Source organism: Anolis carolinensis, chromosome 2 (genome assembly GCF_035594765.1).
Source record: "Anolis carolinensis isolate JA03-04 chromosome 2, rAnoCar3.1.pri, whole genome shotgun sequence".
Lineage (NCBI taxonomy): Eukaryota > Metazoa > Chordata > Lepidosauria > Squamata > Dactyloidae > Anolis > Anolis carolinensis.
In genome coordinates, this window is record NC_085842.1 from 210,859,024 (window position 1) to 210,882,833 (window position 23,810).

Genomic DNA, 23,810 nt, shown 5'->3' on the forward strand with positions numbered 1-23,810 from the left:
CAGGGGATAGCTGTTCCGCTTGGTGATATTGTTCAATGCTCTGTAGTCCACCACCAAGCGTAGTTCCCCTGACTTCTTCTTCACAAACATCACTGGGGAGGCGGCTGGGGATTGAGAGGGTCTGATGAATCCCTTGCGAAGGTTTGTCTCTAGGAATTCCCTGAGAGCTTCTTGCTCTGGTTCAGTCAGGGAGTAGAGATGCCCTCGCGGGATCGGGGCCCCCTCCACCAAGTCAATGGCACAGTCATAAGGTCTATGTGGGGGTAATTTTTCGGCTTCTTTCTCATTGAATACATCCCAATACTCGGAGTACTTCTTTGGCAAGGTGATGATGGGCTCGGTGTCTGTGGCATGGCATACCTTGGCTACGAGGCAATGGTTTTGGCAGTACGGTGAAGCAAACTGCAGTTCTCTGTTGGACCAGGAGATGTTAGGGTCGTGGAGAGTCAGCCATGGAATTCCCAAAATCACAGGGAAATGGGGGACCTCGGTAACAAAGAAGGAAATCTCTTCCATATGTTCCCTTATCCACATCCTGGTGGGTTCCGACCACTGACTTACGGGGCCCGTCTTGAGGGGACGGCCGTCTATGGCTTGCACCACACGGGCATTCTTGAAATCATGATATTGTAATCCCAGAGAGTCGGCATACTCTCTATCGATGAAATTGTTGGTAGCTCCAGAGTCTATCATGGCGTGGATCATGACGGGTCCCCTTTTTGCTGACCATAATGTGACCACGAGAAGGAACAGGACCCCGGTTGGCGGCTCTTGGATGGATTTTTTGACCGGGTTGGCGAGCCCCTCTACACCCGGTCGTTGGCTTCCCCCGCCGGCTGTGTGCCAGTCGGCTCAGACGCCTTCGTCTCCGTGGAGGACGACGCCGCAAGACGGGCGGCAGGCTTCCCTTTGGCTGGGCACTCTCTGGCGAAGTGGCCCCCGTTCCCGCAGTACCAGCAGAGGTTTAAGCGTTGACGACGGGCCTTCTCGGCGGCATCTAGTCTGGGACGCACATTGCCCAACTGCATCAGCACCTCCTCGCCTCCTCTGGGGTATGGGGTTGGCGGTGGGGGTCTCCACACCGGACGTGGCTGAACGCTGGCGGGAGCGGGGGGTTTTGCCCCGGCTCTACTGCCCTGGCCTCGAACCCACTGTTTCCTGTTGGCAATCATGACTTCAGCCCGTAAACATTGATCAATGAGTGCCTCGAGGGTCTGGGGAGGATCCACCTTGGAGATTTCTTCCAGCATTTCAATGTTGAGACCCTCCCGGAATTGTCCCCTGAGGGCTACATCGTTCCAGCCGGTGTTGTGGGCCAGCACTCGGAACTCGGCTATATACTGAGACATAGGTCTGTCTCCTTGGAAAAGGCGACGGAGTTTGTGACCGGCTGCCTCCAAATTGTCCTCGATTCCCCAAGTCTCCTTGAGGTGGTCCAAGAAGTGTTGCGCTGATCTTAGGTGTGGAGAGGCTTGGTCGAACAGTGCCGTCGCCCAGCTGGCCGCTGGCCCGTCTAGAAGACTGTAAACCCATGCCACTTTGATGTCTTCTTGGGGAAACTCGGCAGCACGGGCCTCCAGATAAGCTTGACATTGGCGACGGAAGACATGAACCTTAGAAGCTTCTCCAGTAAACTTGGTTGGCAACGCCATGGCCGGAAGACGAACTCCGCGTTCCTTCAAACCCCTTATTTCTCCATCCTGTGCATTGAGCTTATCACGGATTCGGTCCACCTCTTCCTTGTCGATGGTGTAGGTAATCGGCTGGCCGCTCGGCCCAGGTACGGTTCCGGTAGACATTCTGGCCGAGGTTAATTGGTGCTTAGGGTGGCGGAGTCAAACTGTCACGACCCAGGCTGCAGAGCACCAATAACCATACACAGAGGCCAGAATCTATCTAATATCTTTATTGTAGGAATATATAAAGTTAATAAAAACAAGTGTAGAAAATAGTCCAGAATTAGACCTTCCAGGAAAGGTCAGAATTAGTCCAAAAAAGCAATGTCCAATAAGAAATATTAAGGTCCAAAGTTGTAATCCAATAACCGAAACACTCACTTTGCCAAGCAAAGTGAGGGGAGATGACAAGGTCCTTTAGTCCATGAAACTTGAGCGAGGCTAAGAAATAACTTGATACTTGAAACAAGGCTTGAACGTGGAACAAGGTAACTAAGAACAAGAACAAGGTCCGTGGAATAACTTGATAAATCCGTGGAACAAGGCAAGGATTGATCCTGGGAAACAAGGCAAAGTCCGTAGATAAACAAAGGCTGGGAAGCAAGGCGAAGGCTGGATAACAAGGCAAGGCTTGAGCAGGAGCGAGGCTTGAACCGGAGCGCGCTGTCCAGACACAACTCGCTCCGTAGGCTGACGAATTGACTCCGCGAAGTTACTACGCGGGTAAAACACCTAAATAGAGTCTAGCTTCCCGCCGAAGCAGTTCTCTGGGAATCAGAACCGAAAGCTAACTCTGAGACCAGATGTGAGACTCCCCAAAGATTCTCACGAGAAGCAGTCTTAATTGGCCACATTCTTAGCTGCAATCCTCGCACTCCTGCGCGAAGCTGAATCCAAACTTCTCTGTTGTTTACAAAACTCCCGGCGCAAGAATACGGGAGAAGTAGGCTCTGGGCTTGTTTGACATACTTCTGGGAGACAACTTTCTTGCAGGTGCAAGGTTCCCAGATCTGCCTGGGAAAGATCTAGCAGAGAGGAATCCAGTTCAGACTGGGAAGGTAAAAAACCCAAGTTTTCATCTTCATCAGGAATTACAATGTCCTGAGCAGGACTACAAGGCCCATGGGTCATCACAATTCCACAGGGGACTGCTCTGCAAGTGACATAGAGAGTGCAGTTTATGCAATGAGCATCACCTAGACCAGTGGTTCTCAATCTGTGGGCAGAGGCGGTTCAACCGCCAGGCCAACTAGGCACTTGCCTGTGGTGCCATTCTGTTGGGGGCGCCATTGAAGCCTAGTGGGCACCCCCCCCCCCCCGGCCTCATCTCAGCTTCTGTCTCTCAGCCCGCTCGCAGGCCGAAGCCGAGTTGGCTGACAGACAGAAACCAAGAGGAGGCGAGGGTGCACGGGCACGCACACCCCGCCTCCTCTCAGCTTCCCTCTCTCAGCCCACTTGGTTTCGGGGCCTGCACCCGGCCTTTGCCCAGCCTTGGCAGGCATCCTCAGAGGTTGTGAGACTGTTGGAATCTAGGTAAGTGGGGTTTATATATCTGTGGAAAGTCCAGGGTGGGAGAAAGAGCTCTTTTCTGTCTGAGGCTAGTGTGAATGTTGCAATTGGCCAGCTTGAGTAGCATTTAATGGCCTTGTAGATTCAAAGCCTGGTGGCTTTCTCCCTGGGGGCATCCTTGGTTGGGAGGTGTTAGCTGGCCCTGATTGTTTCCTGTCTGGAATTCCCCTGTTTTCAGAGTGTTGTTCTTTATTTAGGCTTTTCCTTAATCCCTACATATTATCCAACATTTTCGCTTATCCAGCGCTTTTATTTTTCAGTGATTGGTTTGGGGGGGGGGGGGCACCAAAATTCTGTTCGCCTACACTTGAAAATTACCTAGGGCTGGCCCTGTCTGTGGATTCCCAGGTGTTTTGACCTACAACTCCCAGAAATCCAAGCCAGTTTACCAGCTGTTAGCATTTCTGGGAGTTGAAGGCCAAAACATCTGGGGACCCACAGGTTGAGAACCACTGACCTAGACTCTTCACAAGACCACAACACAGAAACATGTGACAATGCTACACAAACTGCCAATACTGATTGAGAATGCACACCACATGCAAGGTGCTGATCATGTCATTTTTCAGAATTGACATTGTCAAATGTGCAAACTTTTGAGTTGTGGCTATGTTCACAGTGGAGTGAATGGTTATCTCTACTTTAGTCAATATTTTAGATACAGTAGAGTCTTGTTTATCAAACCTTCACTCATCCAACATTCTGTATTATGCAACGCAGTCTGCCTCCTGCCCAGATCCACAGCTGTTTCTCAAGCAGCAACGCACAACAGGCCAACGACACAACTGCAGCCACGCTCCCAAACAACTAGCAGACGATGTAAAACATGATGTTTCGGTGCTTAATTTGTAAGATCATAATGTAATTTGACATTTAATAGGCTTTTTCTTAATCCCTCATTATCCAACATTTTTACTTATCCAACATTCTGCCGGCCTGTTTATGTTGGATAAGCAAGACTCTCATCTCATTTTGTTCTAATTCCATTTCACTAATGTAGTACAGTACTTCTGTTCACTGTTCTCCTCAAGATGCCAAGGACAGGTATACTGTGTGGTTTTAATACTTGATTTTAATGTATAGATGTTATGATCTTTTAATTTTTACAGTTTTTAAGGTATATGTTTATTGTATTTGTATGTTTGTTTGAATGGCATTGAATTGTTGCCAAGTTTGAAACTGCCCTAAGTCCATTTTGGGGTGAGATAGAATGGGGTAAATACGTAGTAAATAAATAATAACAAACAAACAAATAGATGGCCTTCTCCCTGCTGTCCTTCCTGTGGCAATATAAAACCTTTTTATTCAGACAGGCTTTTAAAGAAGAAGGTTTTAAAGATTAATTCAGAGAGTGCTGTGGTTTTTAACTTTGAATATGTTTTAATGGTTTTTAACTATGAATTTTTAAGATATTGTTTATATTTAATTCTTTTTTAATATTTGTATATTTTTATATTTTAAATTGTATGTCAATGCTTTTATGTCAAGCCACTTTGAGTCCCCCTTTGGGGAGATAAAGCAGGGTATAAATAAATATAATAATAACAATAATAGAGGATATACGGTATATGGAAATACATACATACACTTCAAAGGGCTGTAACCAGAAAGAAAATTCTGGGGGGGGGGGGGGGGGTGTGTGAAACTTTTTTGTAGTGAATCATGAAGAGTAGTTCCATAACACAAAAAATTAAATTATATGGTTCATTCTATATTTTTATATAGACTTAATCAAATCAAATGTATATGTTCACGTGTTTTAATATTTCAAAAACTATTAAATAATTACATAGGTAAAAATAAATGAAACTATATAATCAAATCTATAACTTAAAATTTCACAAAAATGTTGATTAGAATAAGAACATTTTGAAATCACTCTACAGATAGATAGATAGATAGATAGATAGATAGATAGATAGATAGATAGATAGATAGAGGCAAAAATGAAGTACTTTGGTCACATAATGAGAAGACAGAAAAACTTGGAGAAGATAATGATGTTGGGGAAAATAGAAGGAAAAAGGAAAAGGAGTCGGCAAAGGCCAAGATTGATGGATGGTATCCTTAAAATGACTGGCTTGACCTTGAAGGAGCTGGGGATGGCGAAGGCTGACAGGGAGCTCTGGCGTGGACTGGTCCATGTGGTCACAAAGTCATAAGTGACTGAAGGAATAAACAACGTGTGTGTGTATACACACACACACACACTACAGATAGATGGAGGGTATATATGGATATACATATATATACACACAGAGAGATAGATAGAGGATATAAAATGATATGCACCTAGCAGTTTGAAAACATACAAATGTGAGTAGATAAATAGGTACCGCTCTGGTGATAAGGTAACGGTGCTCCATGCAGTCATGCCAGCTGCTTGGAGGTGTCTACAGACATTGCCAGTTCTTCGTCTGAGAAATGGAGATGAGCACCAACCCCCCCCCCCCCCAGACTTAATGTCAGGGGAAAACCTTTACCTTTACCTTACAGATAGCTAGATAGAAGATATATATGGATATACACACACACACGTACGCACTAGATAGATGATATTTATAGATATATATACATACACTACAGATAGGGAATACACGAGGGTTGAATGAAAAGTAATGCCTCCACCTTCGTAACCTGGTATGCGGCAGGTACTGGCTTGTTCAGTAGACTCTCCTCTACAGTTCCATTTGGCAGGAAGCCTTAGCATTGAACAGTTGTGTTGTTAAAAGTGCAAAATATGGAACCCTGTGCAGACAGTGGTCAATGAGACTTAAGCAACGTGCAGTCATTGAATTCTTGACAGCAGAAGGTGTCACCCCAAAGGAGAAATGCATCACCTTCATTCTCGTAATGCGAGAGGAGTTCCTGGCAAATTTCAAGTCTGTGCGCTTTCATTTCAGGCGTCAGCATCCTGGGTACCCATTGTGCACAGATCTTCCGATAGCCAAGCAAAGCAATAATGTGATCGACGCGTTCTTGTGAAATGCCGATAATGCTTGAAATTTCTCTCTGAGTGATACGACGATCATCCTGAATCAATCTATCAACCTTTTGCTTGTGAAACTCAGTGGTTGCTGTCACAGGACGTCCAAGTCTTTGTCACGCAAGTCAGATGTCCCCACCTCAACATCTTTAAACTTACTCGCCCAACGACGCACAGTACACTACTCACATCAATGTCTGCTTCTTTTGCTCCTCCACAACAGACACATCTTTTTGTCAATACAAGGGCACTTTCCTACACTAGGGGACATTAAAGGGCAGCCCCTTTCTCCAATGTAGACACGCTCTAACAGAACCCCAAGGGTAGGAAAGAGAAACTCGAAGCCACAATGTGCCTCAACCCTTCGCCCCAAAATGGTCATTTAAAGTGTGATCAGTCGCTGTGTGGAACGAAGGCAGTTTCGACACTCTCTCTGAACTGCGATGGCTCGATGCTATCAGATCCTGGGAGGTTGTATGGAGTTTCTAAAAGGTCTGCCAACAAACAGTTCCCAGGACTCCACAGCATTGAGCCATGGCAATCCAAGTGGTGCCACCACCATTCATTCATTCATTCATTCATTCATTCATTCATTCATTCATTCCTTCTCCAATCTGACTCTCTTTCTGGCACTGAGGGAATTTCAGAAGGTGTTTACAGTGGGATTTCCCAGAGTGCAACATGCGAGGGCGGGGGCGGGGCGCAGGGGAGGGCGCTGATTGGTCGTCGGCGTGGATTTGAACAGGGCGCGGGGCCTGCTTTCCAGTGTGGTGGTTGCTTCGTGGCTGTGACTGTTTGGCGGAAAGGCTTCCTTCCAGTGGGTACGTAAGGACTGGAGTGGGCGCTAGCTTTAGTCATGATATTTAATTAGCTACGGTATATTGATTGTGTTGTCGAAGGCTTTCATGGCTGGGTTGCTGAGAGTTTTCCGGCCTGTATGGCCATGTTCCAGAAGCATTTTCTCCTGACGTTTCTCCTGACGTTGTGAGGTCTGTTGGAAACAGTGGGGTTTATATATCCCTGGAATAATGTCCAGGGTGGGAGAAAGAATTCTCGTCTGTTGGAGGCAAGTGTGATTGCCTCCTTGTGTGGCCACCTTGATTAGCATTGAGCAGCCCAGCAGTTTCAAAGCCTGGTTGCTTTCTGCCTGGGGGAATCCTTTGTTGGGAGGTGTTCGCTAGCTCTGATTGTTTCATGTTTCCCCTGTTTCTGAGTGTTGTTCTTTATTTATTATCCACCAAAGGCAGTGCCCAAACACGAATCAAGGAACAGGAAAGGCACTGCCGACTAACTCAACCAGTGAAGTCAGCCATAGCAGAGCACTTGTTGAACCTACCTAGGCACAGAATATTATTTGAGAACACAGAAATGCTGGACCACTCTCACAACCACCGTGTTAGGTTATACAGAGAAGCCATTGAAATCCACAAGCATGTGGACAATTTCAACAGAAAGGAAGGAACCATGAAAATGAACAAAATCTGGCTACCATTATTAAAAAAACGCCAGGATTAAGACAGCAAATAAAGAACACCACTCAAAAACAGGGGAATTCCAAACAGCAAACAATCAAGTGCCAGTTGACACCTCCCAAATAATGATTCCCCCAGGCAGGAATCAGCCAGGCTTTGTAGCTGCAAGGCTACTCAGTGCTACTCTGTGGAATATCCAAGGTGAGAGAAAGAACTCTTTTCTGTTTATGGCAAGAGCCTGCCATAAATGTGGGCGAAACATCAGGAGATAATGCTCCTGGAACATGGCCATACAATCTGGAAAACTCACAGCAACCCACTTATATTTATTATTATTATTTAGTTAAATAAGTAATAATTTGTCTTATTTTATTTATTTATTTATTTTGATATTTATTATTTGTATTACTTATTTATATTTATTATAAATATAAAAAGGGCCAGCAAATTGAAGTTCCTAAAGCATTTAAAATTATGCTGGTTTTATAGGAAGCTTGCTTTCTAAGGCCCTTTCACACAGCTGTATAAACAATACATTTAACTGAATTATATGACAGTGTGGACTCAGGTAACCTAATTCAAAGCAGATATTGTGGATTATCTACCTTGATATTCTGGGTTACATGGCTGTGTGGAAGGGTCCCAAATCCAAAAAATTTGCCCCCACCCCCTGGACTGGTTTTGACTGTTCTGTGTTGTAACAGGTGAATAAAATAATAATGGAATTTGTGAAAATCCTGTACTATCTTTCATCGTGTTTGTGTGTTTATTTTTTTTAAAAAAAACAAAAAACAGGAACTCAAATACATTTCAAACAGCTGCAATATTGAAAAGGGTTTTTTTTAAAATCGCAGGCCTATGAGAAGCATGAGGGACAAGCTGGTGCTGTTACTTATACATAATTAAACCAGTTTTAATTTTGTCAGGTTGAACTGTTGTGGGATTCAGTGTGGTATGAGGTATTAGTTGGGAAACAGCAGGTGTTTGTAAAGTAGGTAGTGTGAGTGGCTCCCCAGATGTTCACCTGAAGTCAGAAATGAGGGACTACAGGAAATGGGTTGAGCTATTGTGTTGTGGAAGAGCCTAGTATCTGAAGAGTAACGTTGCCTTAGGGAACAGCTACTTTGCATGAACTGACTGCAACATATATGCCACTTGTAGACTGATTTCACTTCTGGCTGTTAATTCTAATTCCAAGTGCAGCTTGGAAAAATGTAATACATGAATACATTTACAGGCAGTTCCTGAGTTACAAGCATCTGACTTACAAATGACTCCTAGTTAAAAGCGGGGGTGAGACAACAGGTAATTAGGGAAATCTTTTCGGAAGGGAAATCCAGTCCTGGAAGAGTTATTATCATGGGGAAAAGCTATCTCCACTAAAGTTTTAGCGCCAATCCTTGTTTCCACAACAAGCCATTTTTTTCCAAATCCAATTCTAGGTTTTTGGGGTTTTTTTGTGTCAGGAGCACCCGGAGTTGCTTCTGGAGTGAGAGAATTGGTCGTCTGAAAGGACATTGCCCAGGGGATGCCTGGATGTTTTGATGTTTTACCATCCTTGTGGGAGGCTTCTCTCATGTCCCCGCATGGAGCTGGAGCTGATAGAGGGAGCTCATCCGCGCTCTCCCTGGGTGGGATTCGAACCTGGCAGCCTTCAGGTCAGCAACCCAACCTTCAAGTCACGAGGCTTATCCCCTAGGCCAGCGGAGGCTCCAATTCTCACAGTGATGGATAGTGATGCGAAATCATCTGAACAGGGGGACAGAAAGCAAAACAAACACCACAAGGGTGTTAACCCTTCCCTATGCTATCCAAAGCTTATATATGTATGGGAATTACACTTTAAAAATGTACCTGTTCCAACTTGCATACACATTCAACTAAAGAACAAACCTACAGAACCGATCTTGTTCATAACTTGGGAAATGCCAGTACTGTATATATAGCTCTGTCTACATGTATAGCTTAAACGCTCAGTCTGATCTTGGAAGGTAAGCAAAGATAGGCGACTGCCAGAGGATCTCAGGTGCTGTAGGCTATATTTCAGAGGAAGGAACTGGCAGTTATACCTGTGAAATTTCACGTGGTCTTCGTAAGTCAACAGGCAACATGAAGGCACATACATACACACCTCTACCTATATGGTGCTGCACAAGGAAAGGGAGAACAGGTCACATGGGACACATAGTCTAAAAAAAACAACATGAAGTTGATAATGAGGAAAGGTGTGACTATAGCCTTTTGTCTTCCAAGTGTTTTGAACTTCAGCTCCTAGAATTCCTGACCATTGGAGTGGCTGTCCAAGGCTTCTGAGAGTCCCAGGCACCTGGAGGACCAAAGGTTGAACACCACAGAACTAGAGGAAGTGTTCTGTGTGTACACCTGTTTCTTGTAGAAGAATGATGCAAAGTGTCTGAGAGGGAGGGTAGTATGAGGCAAGAAGGATGAATTTGGGCTTGAGGCTATTTGTCATAATCTTACATGGTAGCTAAGTGGGGTTAAGTTTACTGTGTACTCACATTTTGTAGACTTTGACTCATAGTATCTCAGTCTTTACATAACATAGAATCATTCGTATTTCAGACTTATCTACAATGTCCCCTCATTTGAATAGGCTCCAGCAGGTGAGAAAGCTTTGACAAACTGTGATGAGAATTCTTGCAAAGGCAAGAGATTTAACAGCATGGTCTGTTGGAAGTTTAATTTAACTATCTCTTTGACTTCTTGTCTTTCAAGTTTCTCTCAGCACACTGGTAGGTTCAAGTCCACTATTTGAGTCTAAAGAAATGTTGCTATAGAGCTGGTAAAGGAAATATATGACCAAAAAGACAATGCTAGCTCAGTACTGTGGTAAGTTAGAGCTAGGAGATAGAGGAGTAGATTTAGACTAGAAGTACCCGTCTCACCTTTATGTATGGTTAATCAGTTGTGTGTCTTTTTCTGTAGGATGCAAAATGAAGCTCCTTAAAGATATAGATTTTGTGGCACGGACCAGTACTCCTGAAGAAACTCTGGCTTTGTTGTCAGAGGTGAAGGTGAGCCTCCAAGATGAGTTGATACCTTCTGGTCTGGGTGGTTTTGGAAAATGGGCTTTTAATGGATATTAACAGTGATAGGAGAACACACTACCTGTAGACATAGAGGCAAATTGCCTCCTGAGACAAGGTAGTGGCTCTTCTCCTTGGGAACATGTACAGTGGTAGCCTCCTCCATACCTAGGCTAGTCTAGATCAGTGGTTTCCAAACTGTTTTAGTCATATAACCCTTCAGAAGACACTCCCCGGTGGAATCTTCAGCATTGTAAATCCACAAAATATTTCTTTCTTTCACCTACTCTTATTGCCTGGGTGTTTTAAATATTGTAGGTTTGGAAATAAAGGGATTCAAATTTTGTTTTTAAAGCAGAAGAACATTGGATTTCAATAATCTTAATACTCTGACATGGACTTTTAAAAAGTTAAAGATTTTTTTAGAGGAACCCCCATGTTTTCGTGAAATGCTAGAGTTCTGTGGAACAGTTTGTGACCCGCTGGTCTAGATAGCAAGGACAAACAATGTGGCATATAGTGCTCTGCCCTCTAATAGCAAGAACACCTGGAAAGCTCAAGAGGTCCCATTGGAGCTGTTACCTGACATCTGCTGCCCAAAAAGCTGGTTTGTCTGCCTAAAGGCAAAGCTGGTTCTGCTGAAAACGAGTGCTTGGGGGTAATTCTGAGGGTCAGAAATGGGGATCCTGCGCTCCCTTCATGCTGTTGATCTACAGTTGTCATTGTGACTAATATTTGGCCATGCTGATTGAAATTGGAATCTGTGATCAACTGGCTGGTTCTTTTGAGTGGAGAGGTATACACAGCAGTCAATTCAAGGTGTGACAGGTTTTTTAAATGACAGGTAACATTTACACATGTTAAAATACTTGGAGAATACTTGGAGCAAATCCCACTTGACAATTTCATTCAGCCATTGACAATCTGGAGAAACAACAGTAGAGGAATCCAGGCTTGTGTTAATACACAGCCTATTGCTGGCTCTTCTGGTTTGTGTCAAGCTCTCCTAGGGCAGTTAATCAGGCCTTTTAGTAAGCAAAGCCCTCCTGGACTTGCATGCATTTTCTCACGCCTATTTGCTGATGGTCATGCACTTCTAATTAATTACACTTGTATCTGGTCTGTGCATCTAGACAAACTAATAGTTTTTCTGATATTTATCGTGTCAGAAGTGAACTGAGGGTACAGTTATAATGTATTTTAAAATCACACAAAGTCAAAAACTTGACGTTATATTAGATTTTCCTTGATCAGAAGCTGGCCACTTGGAGTGCCTCCAGTGTCGCTGCGAGAAGGTCCTCCACTGTGTATGTGGCAGGGCTCAGGCCGCACTGTAGCAAGTGGTCTGTGGTCTGCTCCTCTCCACACATGTTGTGGATTTTACTTTGTAGACCCATTTCTTAAGATTAGCTCTGCATCTTGTGGTGCCAGAGCGCAGTCTGTTCAGCGCCTTCCAAGTTTTTCTGATGACTAATTGTCAATACAGTAGAGTCTCGCATATCCAACGTAAACGGGCCGGCAGAACGTTGGATAAGCGAATATGTTAGATAAGGAGAGATTAAGGAAAAGCCTATTAAACATTAAATTAGGTTATGATTTTACAAATTAAGCACCAAAACATGTTATACAACGAATTTGACAGAAAAAGTAGTTCAATACACAGTAATGCTATGTAGTAATTACAGTATTTACGAATTTAGCACCAAAATATCACTATATATTGAAAACATTGACTACAAAAATGCGTTGGATAATCCAGAACATTGGATAAGCGAGTGTTGGATAAGTGAGACTCTACTGTATTTACATTTAACAGACTGGAGATTCATTTAAACAGAAGTTGGTGTTGGCTCCTCTTTACATTCTGTTGCCAGACCATACATATACTAATGACAAACTTAACCAAAAGCCCAGGTTATACAAGTCATAACATCAATAGAGGCCACTCACTTGGCATTAGCTAAAGTTGTAGAGGCTTCAGGGAGTAGCTGGCAAAAATGTTAGCATAATAGAACAACTGACACGTCATCTTAATTTTCTCATCCAAAGTTTTTATTTCTACTAAAGAAGGTTCCTAAATTTTCTGTTGGACTTTTGCATTGTCTAGTTTAAGCTGGTATATGGGGGCTAGTAGCTTGCTAGCATGGATCAAAATGTGGTAATTGTATAGGAGAAGAAATGTGATTGTCATTGGGGCACTACAGCAATCTGGGATGGTATGGGATAGTGCAAGTTTCTGTTAAACACAATTTTTCCATGCACATGTTTTCACTCAACTGTAATAAGGAAAGTGCACTGCACAGTTTAGGAAATACTGTATGCCCATTCCTCCCAAAATGGGTGCTTTCATATGTGCTGGTCTCCCAACTTCCATTATACCAGCCTGTTGAGGATGATGAGCATTTGGAGTGTGTAGGAATACATATTTGGAATCCTGCCTGCTTACATTTAAGGCTTTATCTTGATTTCAGGAATGTCTCATCTCTGAAGCAAAAAATGCACAAACTACAAGCCAAGCCGCCAAACAGACAACAGTGTGCGATCAGATCCTCCGGGCTTGCATTCACAGATTTGGGACAAAGTTGGACTTCCCTGCTCACTTAAACAACCTTCAGGCCTTAGCTGAGGTGGCTTATCATGGCTATGTTAAAGCCAGGCCACAATATGTTCCACTCTATTTGGAAAGGCTGCTTTATCATTTGCTGAAGGGTGCTGCTGCCTGGGGCCCGTCTGATGCTTGCATGAGATTTGCTGGTCTTCTCTATGAGGACCTGTCAAAGTACCAGCCTCCCCAAGTGCCTGCTGATGACTATACATCCATTGCCAAAAGTGCCTTCAGTGTACTGTGGAAAAGTACAGATGCCATGTCTAAAACAGACAAGACTCCACTGGAACTCAGGATCATGCTCTCTACTCAAGTTCAAGCTATCCGGTTCTTGGTGCTTTTAGATCATGATGCTGCTGCCTTGTTGGTCCAGCAGCCTCCATTCTTTACCACCATGGTGGCTCGGCATGCCTCGGCTGCAGCTGCTGTATTTGAGGCCCAGCAGAACCCGCTGAGCGGGGAAGAAGCTTGTTTTCTCAGTGACCAGCTCTTCCACCACCTTATTGAAGCCATTTTGGAAAGGAAGAGCAAGGAGGAGCCTTTGACCTTCCAGGACTGCCTCTGTATCTGTGAACTAGCCATCATAAGGGCCCGCTACCTTTGCAAAAGTGGCTGCTTCAGAGAATGCAAAGAAATTCTCTGTCAATCCAGCAACTACTTCAGCAGATCTAGCTTCACGAAGCGTTGGTTTGCTGTAATTTTTAATATTCTTTCAACTGGACTTGTAGTAAGTAGAAAGCTGCTTCTTGGCGAGGGATTAGTAGGGTCTTTCTTCAGTCTGATTGCTGAGGGGATAGCTTCCTTACAAGATATTGAAGAACCATTGCTAAAACTGCTGGTTGAAAGCTGCCAGTTGCTTGTAACTCCTTTGTATGGACATGTGAGGAAGAATAAATGGAGGCATTTCAGCTTGGAAGAAATTCTAGGTGTCTCTGCCTTCATGGAAAGTTACCTCACAATGTTCGGCAAGTTGATAAAAATGGTAAGTCAATCTCCCCTGTATTGGGTAACTCTGGGTTAGCATACTACATGGTTGGGATTTAATCTGTCGTGCTTTTCCTAAATATAAGTGTAACTGTATTGTTCTGACAAAAACAATTTTCTCATGGAAGTGTGGGTGGATAAGTTGATTGGTTAGGGATACTAGCAAGATTTAATGGAACAAATGTTTTAAAAACAGAGTCTTTGGCAAAGTGTGTTGTGTAGTTATATTTACCAAATGCAACAATTTGGGCTACTTTTCAGGAATCCTTATTTTTTTGAAATCTGTTTTTTTAGTTCTCATCCATTGCATTTCACAACAAAGCTGCTGTAATAGCTTTGTAAATTTCATTTAATAAGTATCAGAATAAGTTAGAAAATCCCTTTCCCCTGCTGTCCATAAAGTTATCCCTATATGTGTTGTCAAAGGCTTTCATGGCCAGAATCACTGGGTTACTGTGAGTTTTCTGTGCTGTATAGTCATGTTCAAGAAGCATTTTTCCTGATGTTTCACCCACATCTATGGCAGGCATCCTCAGAGGTGTGAGGTCTATTGGAAACTAGGCAGGTGAGGTTTATATATCTGGATTGTCCAGGTTGGGAGAAAGAACTCTTGTCTGAGGAAACAATCAGGGCCAGCTAATCACCTCTCAAGAAAGGATTCCCCTAGGCAGGAAGCAGCCAAGCTTTGACGCTGCAAAGCTATTCAGTGCTAATCAAGGTGATCAATTGCAACATTTACACTTGCCTAAAACAGACGAGTTCTTTCTCCAACCCTGGACATTCCATAGATATATAAACCCCACTTGCCTAATTTCCAACAAACCTCACAACCTTCAAGGATGTCTGCCATAGATGTGGGTGAAACATCAGAGGAGAATGCTTCTGGAATATGGCCATACAGCCTGGAAAATTCACAGCTATCCCTATATGTTTATGTATTATTTTTATTAGAATTGTAACCAATTCAAGACTAAATAACATCATCAGAGGTTGGCCTAGAACCTCATGTCTCGCTTCTCATCCACAGGTTTCCCCAGACAATGTGAAACAGAAGCAAGCTCTGATGAAATTACTGTATCATTACTTTCAGTTGTATACCACTGTAGTCTATGACTCTCTTCAGACTCTACAGGTATGAGAAATGAAGAAGCAGCATATGTTCTATGGAATATTCATAGATAAGAGAACTTCTGAATTAAAGACAAAGAGGCATCACAAATAAATTGAGTAGAGGGCCAGCTGTTATACTGGTTTGGGTGTTGGACTGGGCTCTGGGAGACAAATGTTCAAATCCTTTCTTGGCCATAAAAACCCGTGTTTTCATCTTTGGATTGAAAGAAGAAATACTTTTTTAAAAAAAAGTTATGAGTCACTTAGTTTTTGGCTTTGTTATGACTTTTTAATGGATGGTCACTATGCACGTGCTGTGTATTCATGTAGTCTCCAACATCTTCTGCCAAAATGTCAAGTAATAGTCTTAATAGTATTGCTGTGATAAAGCCTTGCCCGGAGATGTACTGAATTGCTGCTGTTCACCAGATCTCATGATCTGACAGGGATGGCAATACTCTTATCCCCTGCCTGGAGACTAGAGAAACTGTTACCTTCCAAATGTTGTTGAGCTCTTCCTGCCATCAGCTTTTTGCAGAATGGCAAGTCATATAGTATTATGAGGTTGAGTCCAACAACATATGGAAGGACGGACATTACCTTCCCATCTCTGTGAACTCTAGATTAGGAATGTGGCTTCCGTAGTCCAAAGACGTTTTGCGCGTGCACACACACACCTGATTCCTTACTGTCACTGTTTTCTTTTCAAATAAGGAATATCTTCTGGAATCCAAGGGAATAATAGATTTTCATTCTGAATACACATATTTTGTACCATGAATAGCTTTTTTGGCAAAAGAGAGAGAGAGAGAGAGAGAGAGAGAGAGAGAGAGAGGATTGGAGGTGAATACTTAGATATTTCCAGTTTTTTTTCTATTTAAAATCAAAAATGGGGTCAGTGCAGCTCCTAGTGGATCATGGACAAAGGGAACTAGGCCCCAGATTTTTGGAGTATGCCAAGCTTTACAACCTGACTTTTGGATATGCTGTCAGGGGCTTGACAAATGTTTTCCAGTGCACTAGATTTTTTAATCTATCTTACAGAATTTTTTTTCTATATCAGAGGTGTCAAACTTGTGGCCCTCCAGATGCTTGGACCTCTCAACTCCCATAAGCCTCAGTCAACTTGTCCAGTGACCAGGAATTCTGGGAGCTGAATTCCAAAACACCTGGAAGGCCACAAGTTTGACACCTCTAATCTAGATAAATTTTTCCACAAGATAAATAAAAAAATCTAGTGCACTGGAAAACATTTGTCAAGCCCCTGACAGCATGTCCATAAGTCAGGTTGTAATTGCTGCCCAGAAAAGGAGCTTACCCTGGAGAAGACAACAATGTGAAATTTGCTTTGATAGAACGCAGAACCGGGTCTAACTGCTTGCTAAGGTTTTGATATACTGCTCCTTAGAAATTGTAATTTTTTGAGTTCAGTAAATGAGATAGACAATTTGGGCTTGAATTTGAAGTCTACTGTCTGTTACGTCATACACTGTTTTGTACACACAATGTTCCATTTGTGAAAATGGCAGTGTACCCTACTGCCTGAACAAATAGCAATGTGCCATGCAAGACTCAGCATTTAGTAAAAACTAGTATCACAGAGCCCCTGGTGGCACAGTGGCTTAAACAACTGAGCTACTTTCGGTTGTCAGGTTTGAATCTGGGGAGCGGGGTGAGCTCCTGCTGTTAGCCCCAGCTTCTGCCAGCCTAGCAGTTCGAAAACATACAAATGTGAGTAGATCAATAAGTACTGCTCTGGCGCTCCATGCAGTCATGCCGGCCACATGACCTTGGAGGCATCTATGGACAAAGTCGGCTCTTCGGCTTAGAAATGGAGATGAGCGTCAATCCCCAGAGTCCGACATGACTAAACTTAATCTCTGTTTCAGCATCTCAGTTTCAGATGGCAATCATTATTCCAAGTTTACATTTGTATGTGTATTTTAGAGACAAGAAGATGTGAGTGCAAGTGTATGTCAAAGGTGCATCGAAGTAGTGTGTCACTGTCTTTTATACTGTGCCAAAATGTTGCTTGGGTTTTAAGAGTCCTTCCTTCTATTTCTGATCCTAAAACCTGTATTTTGTTTCTCACAGGAACCAGAGGTTACTAGGCTGTCAGAGTTATTGGCGCCTCTTCAAAGCATTGTTAATGGATTTCTGGATAGGGTGGATGATCTTTCTGAGAGGGAACAAACTGAATACCTGGATCACTCAGGTTGTTATCCAAGATAAGAGAAATGATTTGCATTATTATCACATTTAGATGCTGCAATGTACTGTCATTTAGAGGTCATTGTCCTTCATAATGAGAGGAAAAAGAATGTGTTGTCACAATTAGTAAATATTTCAGTCAGGAAATTTGTAAGAACTTAAGAGCCATGTTGACCCAAAAGTCTATATAGCCATATATGCTTGGTGTTCAGAGCAACCAATATCTTTTTTAGCTGCTGTGAGCAGTACGTGATCCCTTCATCCATCAAATGAGTACCAACAATTTCATTTACTCTCATCCAAAAAAGATGGTCTCTAGACATTTTTGACATTTTCTGCCACAGTTCTTTGGTATGCTTTCATAGGTGTTCATTTCAACAGTGTTTCCTATTATTTATGGTTTCATGCTTCCATGTTAATTCCAAGAACATTTCCATTAGAGTTCCAAGATTCCCTTCTTAGACACCCATTAGTAACTCTGATACTATGATATATGTGAGAACAAGATCTTTTTTGCTCCATCTTTTTTTGTACTGAATTATATTTGTTTGTATTTTAAATGTCCATTCCTAGATTGTAGGGATTGTTTGGGAGCTCTTCCACCACTGCTTTTCCCCTCTAACCAACTGAAATGATTTGATGTCATTGTTATTCTTAGATCCTGATAATTTGTGTTGAACAGCTAAATCATGGAGGAAGTCGGAGAGAATATACGTTGTTGCTGCTGCTTTTATAGTATTAAAGCCAGAATTTGAGCTTAGGTACTGTGGAGGCCTGTTTAGCCCAAAGGGCCCATTTCATTAGGTACACTTTCTTCTCTTTGAGATGCAAGCAATCTCAATGTTTCATAATCCATCTCGGTGATGTGATTAATGTTTTGCTAGAGCAGTGGTTCCCAGCCCAGCCCTCCATTCCATGATCCCTGATCATGTTGACAAAACCTGAAAGATCAAATAACATCTGGGAATTCAAGATTGGGAATCTCTTGGTGTGAGGTTCTGCTCCTCAGATGTCAGCCCTAACAGAAAACATAAGGGGTGGGACTGAATCCATTCCAAATCTTCCCAGGAGTGTAAACTACTGCACTGAAACAAAAATATACTGTTGAGGATTAATAGCTGTGGCGGGTGTAGTTGTAGCAAAGAAAGCTTATAATTCTGTCTACTGTGGAGTACCATGATACACAAAATCCATCCATGCCAAGGAAGGGTGTTTATGATATAACGACTCTCATCTTCCTTCTCAGTACAAAGACAGAGAACCTTTTGCTAAAAGTTTATTGCTGCATACAAAAGTCAATTGGCTATACTGAGGAGACGAGTCATTAATTAATTTAGCAGTTCTTTGCTCAAAATGTTGGGTTTAAATCTTTGTTTTCTTCTTTTAACAGCCTATTGTGTGTCACGGCTAGCATATAGCTTTTACTTTCATAAGATGTACGCAGAATCTAACTTGGTGGCAGATCTCTTATGCAAATGGATGTCTAAGAAGGTGTTTTCCCAATATCCAGACCTTTTGTCTGAAAAGGTAACTAAGCAAATTTTATTTGTAGTTTGATAAGCTGGCATGAAAGAAGCCTGCATGACATTTGAAAGACAAGATGATCTGTTAGGAAGATTATTGTATTATCCTTGAAAAAGTAAAAAAGAGAGACTAATTTTGTGTAAAAAAAAAAAACACCCCTCAGATATGGTATAATGTGTTAATTAAATATTGGCATTGAACCAGAGTTCATATATGTAGAAGGCTTGGAGTAGGGGGAGCTTTGTCAAATTACTCTTTTCAGCTATCAATATGCTTTTTTTGTCAGAGAACCAGGTTCTTCTGAATGAAAAGGGTTTTACAAGCATGTAAATAGTTATAGGGAGGTAGGGGGGAAGTATGGACCTCCAAATATTGAACTGCATGTTCAGTCAACCTCAGCCAGTACATCAAATGCTGACAATTTGTGAGTGTTTCAGTTTTACGACATATGGAAGACAACACATTCTATATCTTCGGAGCGTAGGATGGCAGCCATATACAGGTTGAGCATCTCTTATCCAAAATGCTTGGGACCAGGCAGGTTTGAGATTTTGGAGCTTTTAAGATGTTGCAATACGCATGTTTTATATACACACATACACACTCACACACGAGATATCTTGGAGTGGGACCCAAGTTTAAACACAGCATTCATGTATGTTTCATACAGACTTTACACACATCACCAGAGAGCAATTTTACATACATTTTTGATAATTTTTATGTATGAAACAAAGTCTTTGTCTATTAAACCATGAGCAAGCAAAGGTGCCACTATCTCAGGCACCCACTTAGACTATTTTGGACTTCGGAGTATTTCAGATTCCGAAATTCCAGATAAGGGGTGTTCAACCTGTACTAGCATCTCACAGTGATTGAGATAAAATGACATAAGAAGATCCTGGAGCTGAAGATTGGATCAGCCAGTATGTTTACAGATTTTTGACCTTTTTCTATGGGAACATTATTATTTATTTATGATATTTGTACTCCGCCCTTCTCACCTTGAAGGGAACTCAGAGCAGCCTTACAATAGGTAGCAATTCGATGCCATATGAGCAAACAATAGAAATAACATACTTTAAAACATTAAGTTAAAAAGCAGCATAAAACATTAAAACCAGTTATTAAAACCACACAATCGGAAATTATAGTCAAGGCCATTCCAGTCATTATTGCACATGAGTGATATTATGACCCATTCTTCAAATGCTGCCCTATGCCCCCGCCTCCTTCACTTCCATTTTCTATTGATATTTTATCCAATGATATCTAGAAGGTTTTTGCCAGGACAGCGAATCCATAATATTAGGTGTGGAGTAATCTTGTAATAGGGACTCACTAATCGTCTTTCCCTTGATGGAAAGACCCCCCTTGATGGAAAGATTGAACACAAATGTAGTTATTTGTATATGAAGTTTCCTGGAATTCTTAGAAACTCTTTAACTTCTGTTTATGTCAGTTGATGAAGACATTATTGGGCAAGGTGGCTCAGTGATCTCATCATTTAAAGTCTTACTTCGGAGAAATTTGGCAACTCATGCTGTAGTTAATAAGAGTTTGAGGATTAAAAGGGTTTTCTTTCCTTTCTCTTCCAGCTATTTGCTTCATTCCATGCCACTTGAAATCTTTTCTCTTCCCTTACAGCTACACAATTGTTTTAAATTGCAAGTGGAAAACTATAGAAAATTGGGCTTGACAGAAGAAGCTCTGCAGGCTGTGGTACGCTGGCTGGCTTCTTATCATAGCAAGATCACAGAACACATGGCAGAACCAATCTCCTCCTGGGTCAAAGTCAAAATTGATGCCGGCAAAAGTGGGGCAGATGACCTGAGACTGAAGTAAGGACTCGAGAGATGAGTATGCAATTCTTAAAATGGTGGATTGCTGTTTCCCAGTCCATGCTTCAGAGTGGCAATTTCTTGGTGGTGGTGCTTACAAATTGTTTATTGTTTGGCCTCTGTGTCTAAGGGAATCAGAGGTTTTTATACAGTGCCTTTCAATTTTAACATAAGAGCCCAAAACTTTCTGCATCCCTTTTAAAAACAAAGTATGCAATGTCTGTTTTAGACTAAGATGACCACAGCAGATTACAAATTACCAAAATAGTCCAGATCCTTGTATCTGTGGCTTGGTTTTTGTCCTTGTGTTGTTTGAGCCTCTGCCCCATGTAAGCCGCCCCGAGTCCCCATGGGGAGATGGTGGTGGGGTATAAATAAAGTTTTATTGTTATTGTTATTATTATTATTATTATTATTATTATTATTATTTGGTTATTCTGTTTTCATGCAAGAGATTTAAGACTCCCTTTATTTCCATTGGGGTAAAGGAAACACAGCATTGAAAAAAGCATGTCTTAACTGGCATGCTGATAGTAAAGAAGACAGGAAAATGAGGCTGCTAATATACTCTTTGCCTTTTAAGGCTCTCATCCTTCAGCACCAGTCAACATTTGGTGCTGTAGTTCAACAATAAAGTGCATTGATGTTTTTGCAATTCCTGTGAGAGAAACTCTTGTTATAGAACAAGAGTCCTTTCTCAGTAGGTTGTTGTGCATTTTCCAGGCTGTATGGCCATGTTCCAGAAGCATTATCTCCTGATGTTTCACCCACATCTGGCATCCCCAGAGGTTATGAGGTATATTGGAAAACTAAGCAAGGGAGGTTTATATATCTGTGGAAGGTCCAGGGTGGGAGAAAGAACTTTTGTATTTTGGAGGCCAGTGTGAATGTTGTAATTAATCACCTTGATTAGCATTAATGGCCTTGCCAACTTCAAGGCCTGGCTTCTTCCTGTCTAATCTGGGCTCTACAGGCCAATGGATACTCCACCACAGACATCAGAAGAGCTGCAAGGCCAAGAACAAGCCATGAAAGTAAAGACAGAAATCCACCCAGAGGAAAAGTGTTCTTGCCATACTTAAAGGGAACCACTGACCGCATAGGGAAGTTGATGAAGAAACACAACCTACAAACTATCTACAGACTCATTAAGAAAATCCAACAAATGCTACGTTCAGCAAAAGACAAGAGGGATTTTCTCACCTCTGCAGGAGTCTACCGCATTCCATGCAGCTGTCATATCAGACTATCCTGTCAGACTACACAGAGAAGCCATTGAAATCCACAAGCATGTGGACCATTTCAACAGAAAGGAGAAAACCATGAAAATGAACAAAATCTGGCTACCAGTATTTAAGAACTCTAAAATCAGAACAGTAAATAAGGAACAACACTCTGAAAATAGAGGAATTCCAGACATGAATCAATCAGGGGCAGCTAACACCTCTGAACAAAGGATTCTCCCAGGCAAGAAACCATGACATGAAGCTGGCAAGGCCATTAATGCTAATCAAGGTGATTCATTCACACTGGCTTCCAACAGACAAGAGTTCTTTCTCCCACCCTGGACCTTCCACAGATATATAAACCTTCCTTGCTTACTTTTTCCAGTATACCTTACATCCTCTGAGGATGTCTGCCACAGATGTGGGTGAAATGTCAGGAGGGAATACTTCTGGAACATGGCCATATAGCCCGGAAAATGCACAACTACCCAGTGATTCCAGCCATTAAAGCCTTCGACAACACATAGTCCTTTTTCAATTGTGCTTAAATGAAGTGGGAAAGTTCAGTCCTGATGGAGCATAATGGTCCATCATTTGTTTACTTATGCAAGAGGATGACAGTTGCCAGCAAGACAATAAGATCATCTGGAGAGCCCCTGCTCTCGGTCCCGCCTGCCTTGCAGGCGCGGCTGGTCGGAACAAGGGACAGGGCCTTCTCGGTGGTGGCTCCCCGGCTGTGGATCACCCACCCCACAAATATCCGACAAGCCCCAACTCTTCTGGGTTTTAGAAAGGCTGTGAAAACATGGCTGTGTGCACTAGCTTTTAACGAGTAATACGATAACGTCAACATGGTCCAATTGAAGGCTGAAGCATGAGGTTTTTAGACAAATGGATCTAATTTACATATGTTTTAATTGTTATAATGTATTTTAATGATGTATTTTTATAGTTTTAATTGATTATATGTACTGTTTTTGTCTTATTATTATGTTCTTAGCATTAAATGTTGCCAACTGTTGTAAGCCGCCCTGAGTTCCCCCCGGGTGAGAAGGGCGGGGCATAAATGCTGGAAATAAATAAATAGCTCATGGAAGCTCACACACCTCTTCCCATATTCATAGCTGATAATGTCCAACATATATTTGTTTGACCTACAAAGATAGTAACTTACTGTAACTTTGTGTAGCGATTACATCTGTACAGGAGTCACATTTAAACAAAGATTTCTTATGCATTTTTACGTGAGAGACATCAGATGGTTATTGGGATTGAGGGGAAAAGTATAGAAAATAGCAGCAGTAATGATGAAGTAGCTACAGCACTTTCTATATGGAGAAAGACTGAAGTTCGAGGAAAGTATAGGAAAAGATGTACCGGTACTTCTTATGAGGTATTTTAAAAAGGAACAGCACAAGAAGAAGGGAAAGCTGATTATCTATGCTTAAACGCAATGAAGTTTCATTTTTTACATTTGCAATCTTGTCTTTTTCCTCAGACAATTTTATGTAATAAAATAGATTGCTATAGGATATGGTTATGGTGCCTTAAAACAGGAT

General features: G+C 42.1%; 1 protein-coding gene across 1 annotated transcript in view; it reads left to right on the forward strand.

Annotated features, from left to right (window-relative positions):
- Positions 1 to 6,945: 6,945 nt before the first annotated feature.
- espl1 (extra spindle pole bodies like 1, separase) overlaps positions 6,946 to 23,810 on the forward strand; it is a 53,533-nt gene continuing 36,668 nt past the window's right edge. Inside the window, exons 1-7 of the mRNA XM_008103584.3 lie at positions 6,946 to 7,052; positions 10,650 to 10,738; positions 13,222 to 14,337; positions 15,367 to 15,471; positions 17,544 to 17,664; positions 19,051 to 19,187; positions 20,832 to 21,025. Of these exons, the coding sequence (XP_008101791.2) occupies positions 10,658 to 10,738; positions 13,222 to 14,337; positions 15,367 to 15,471; positions 17,544 to 17,664; positions 19,051 to 19,187; positions 20,832 to 21,025 (1,754 nt within the window). The 5' untranslated portion in view covers positions 6,946 to 7,052; positions 10,650 to 10,657. The remainder of the gene's footprint in view (positions 7,053 to 10,649; positions 10,739 to 13,221; positions 14,338 to 15,366; positions 15,472 to 17,543; positions 17,665 to 19,050; positions 19,188 to 20,831; positions 21,026 to 23,810) is intronic.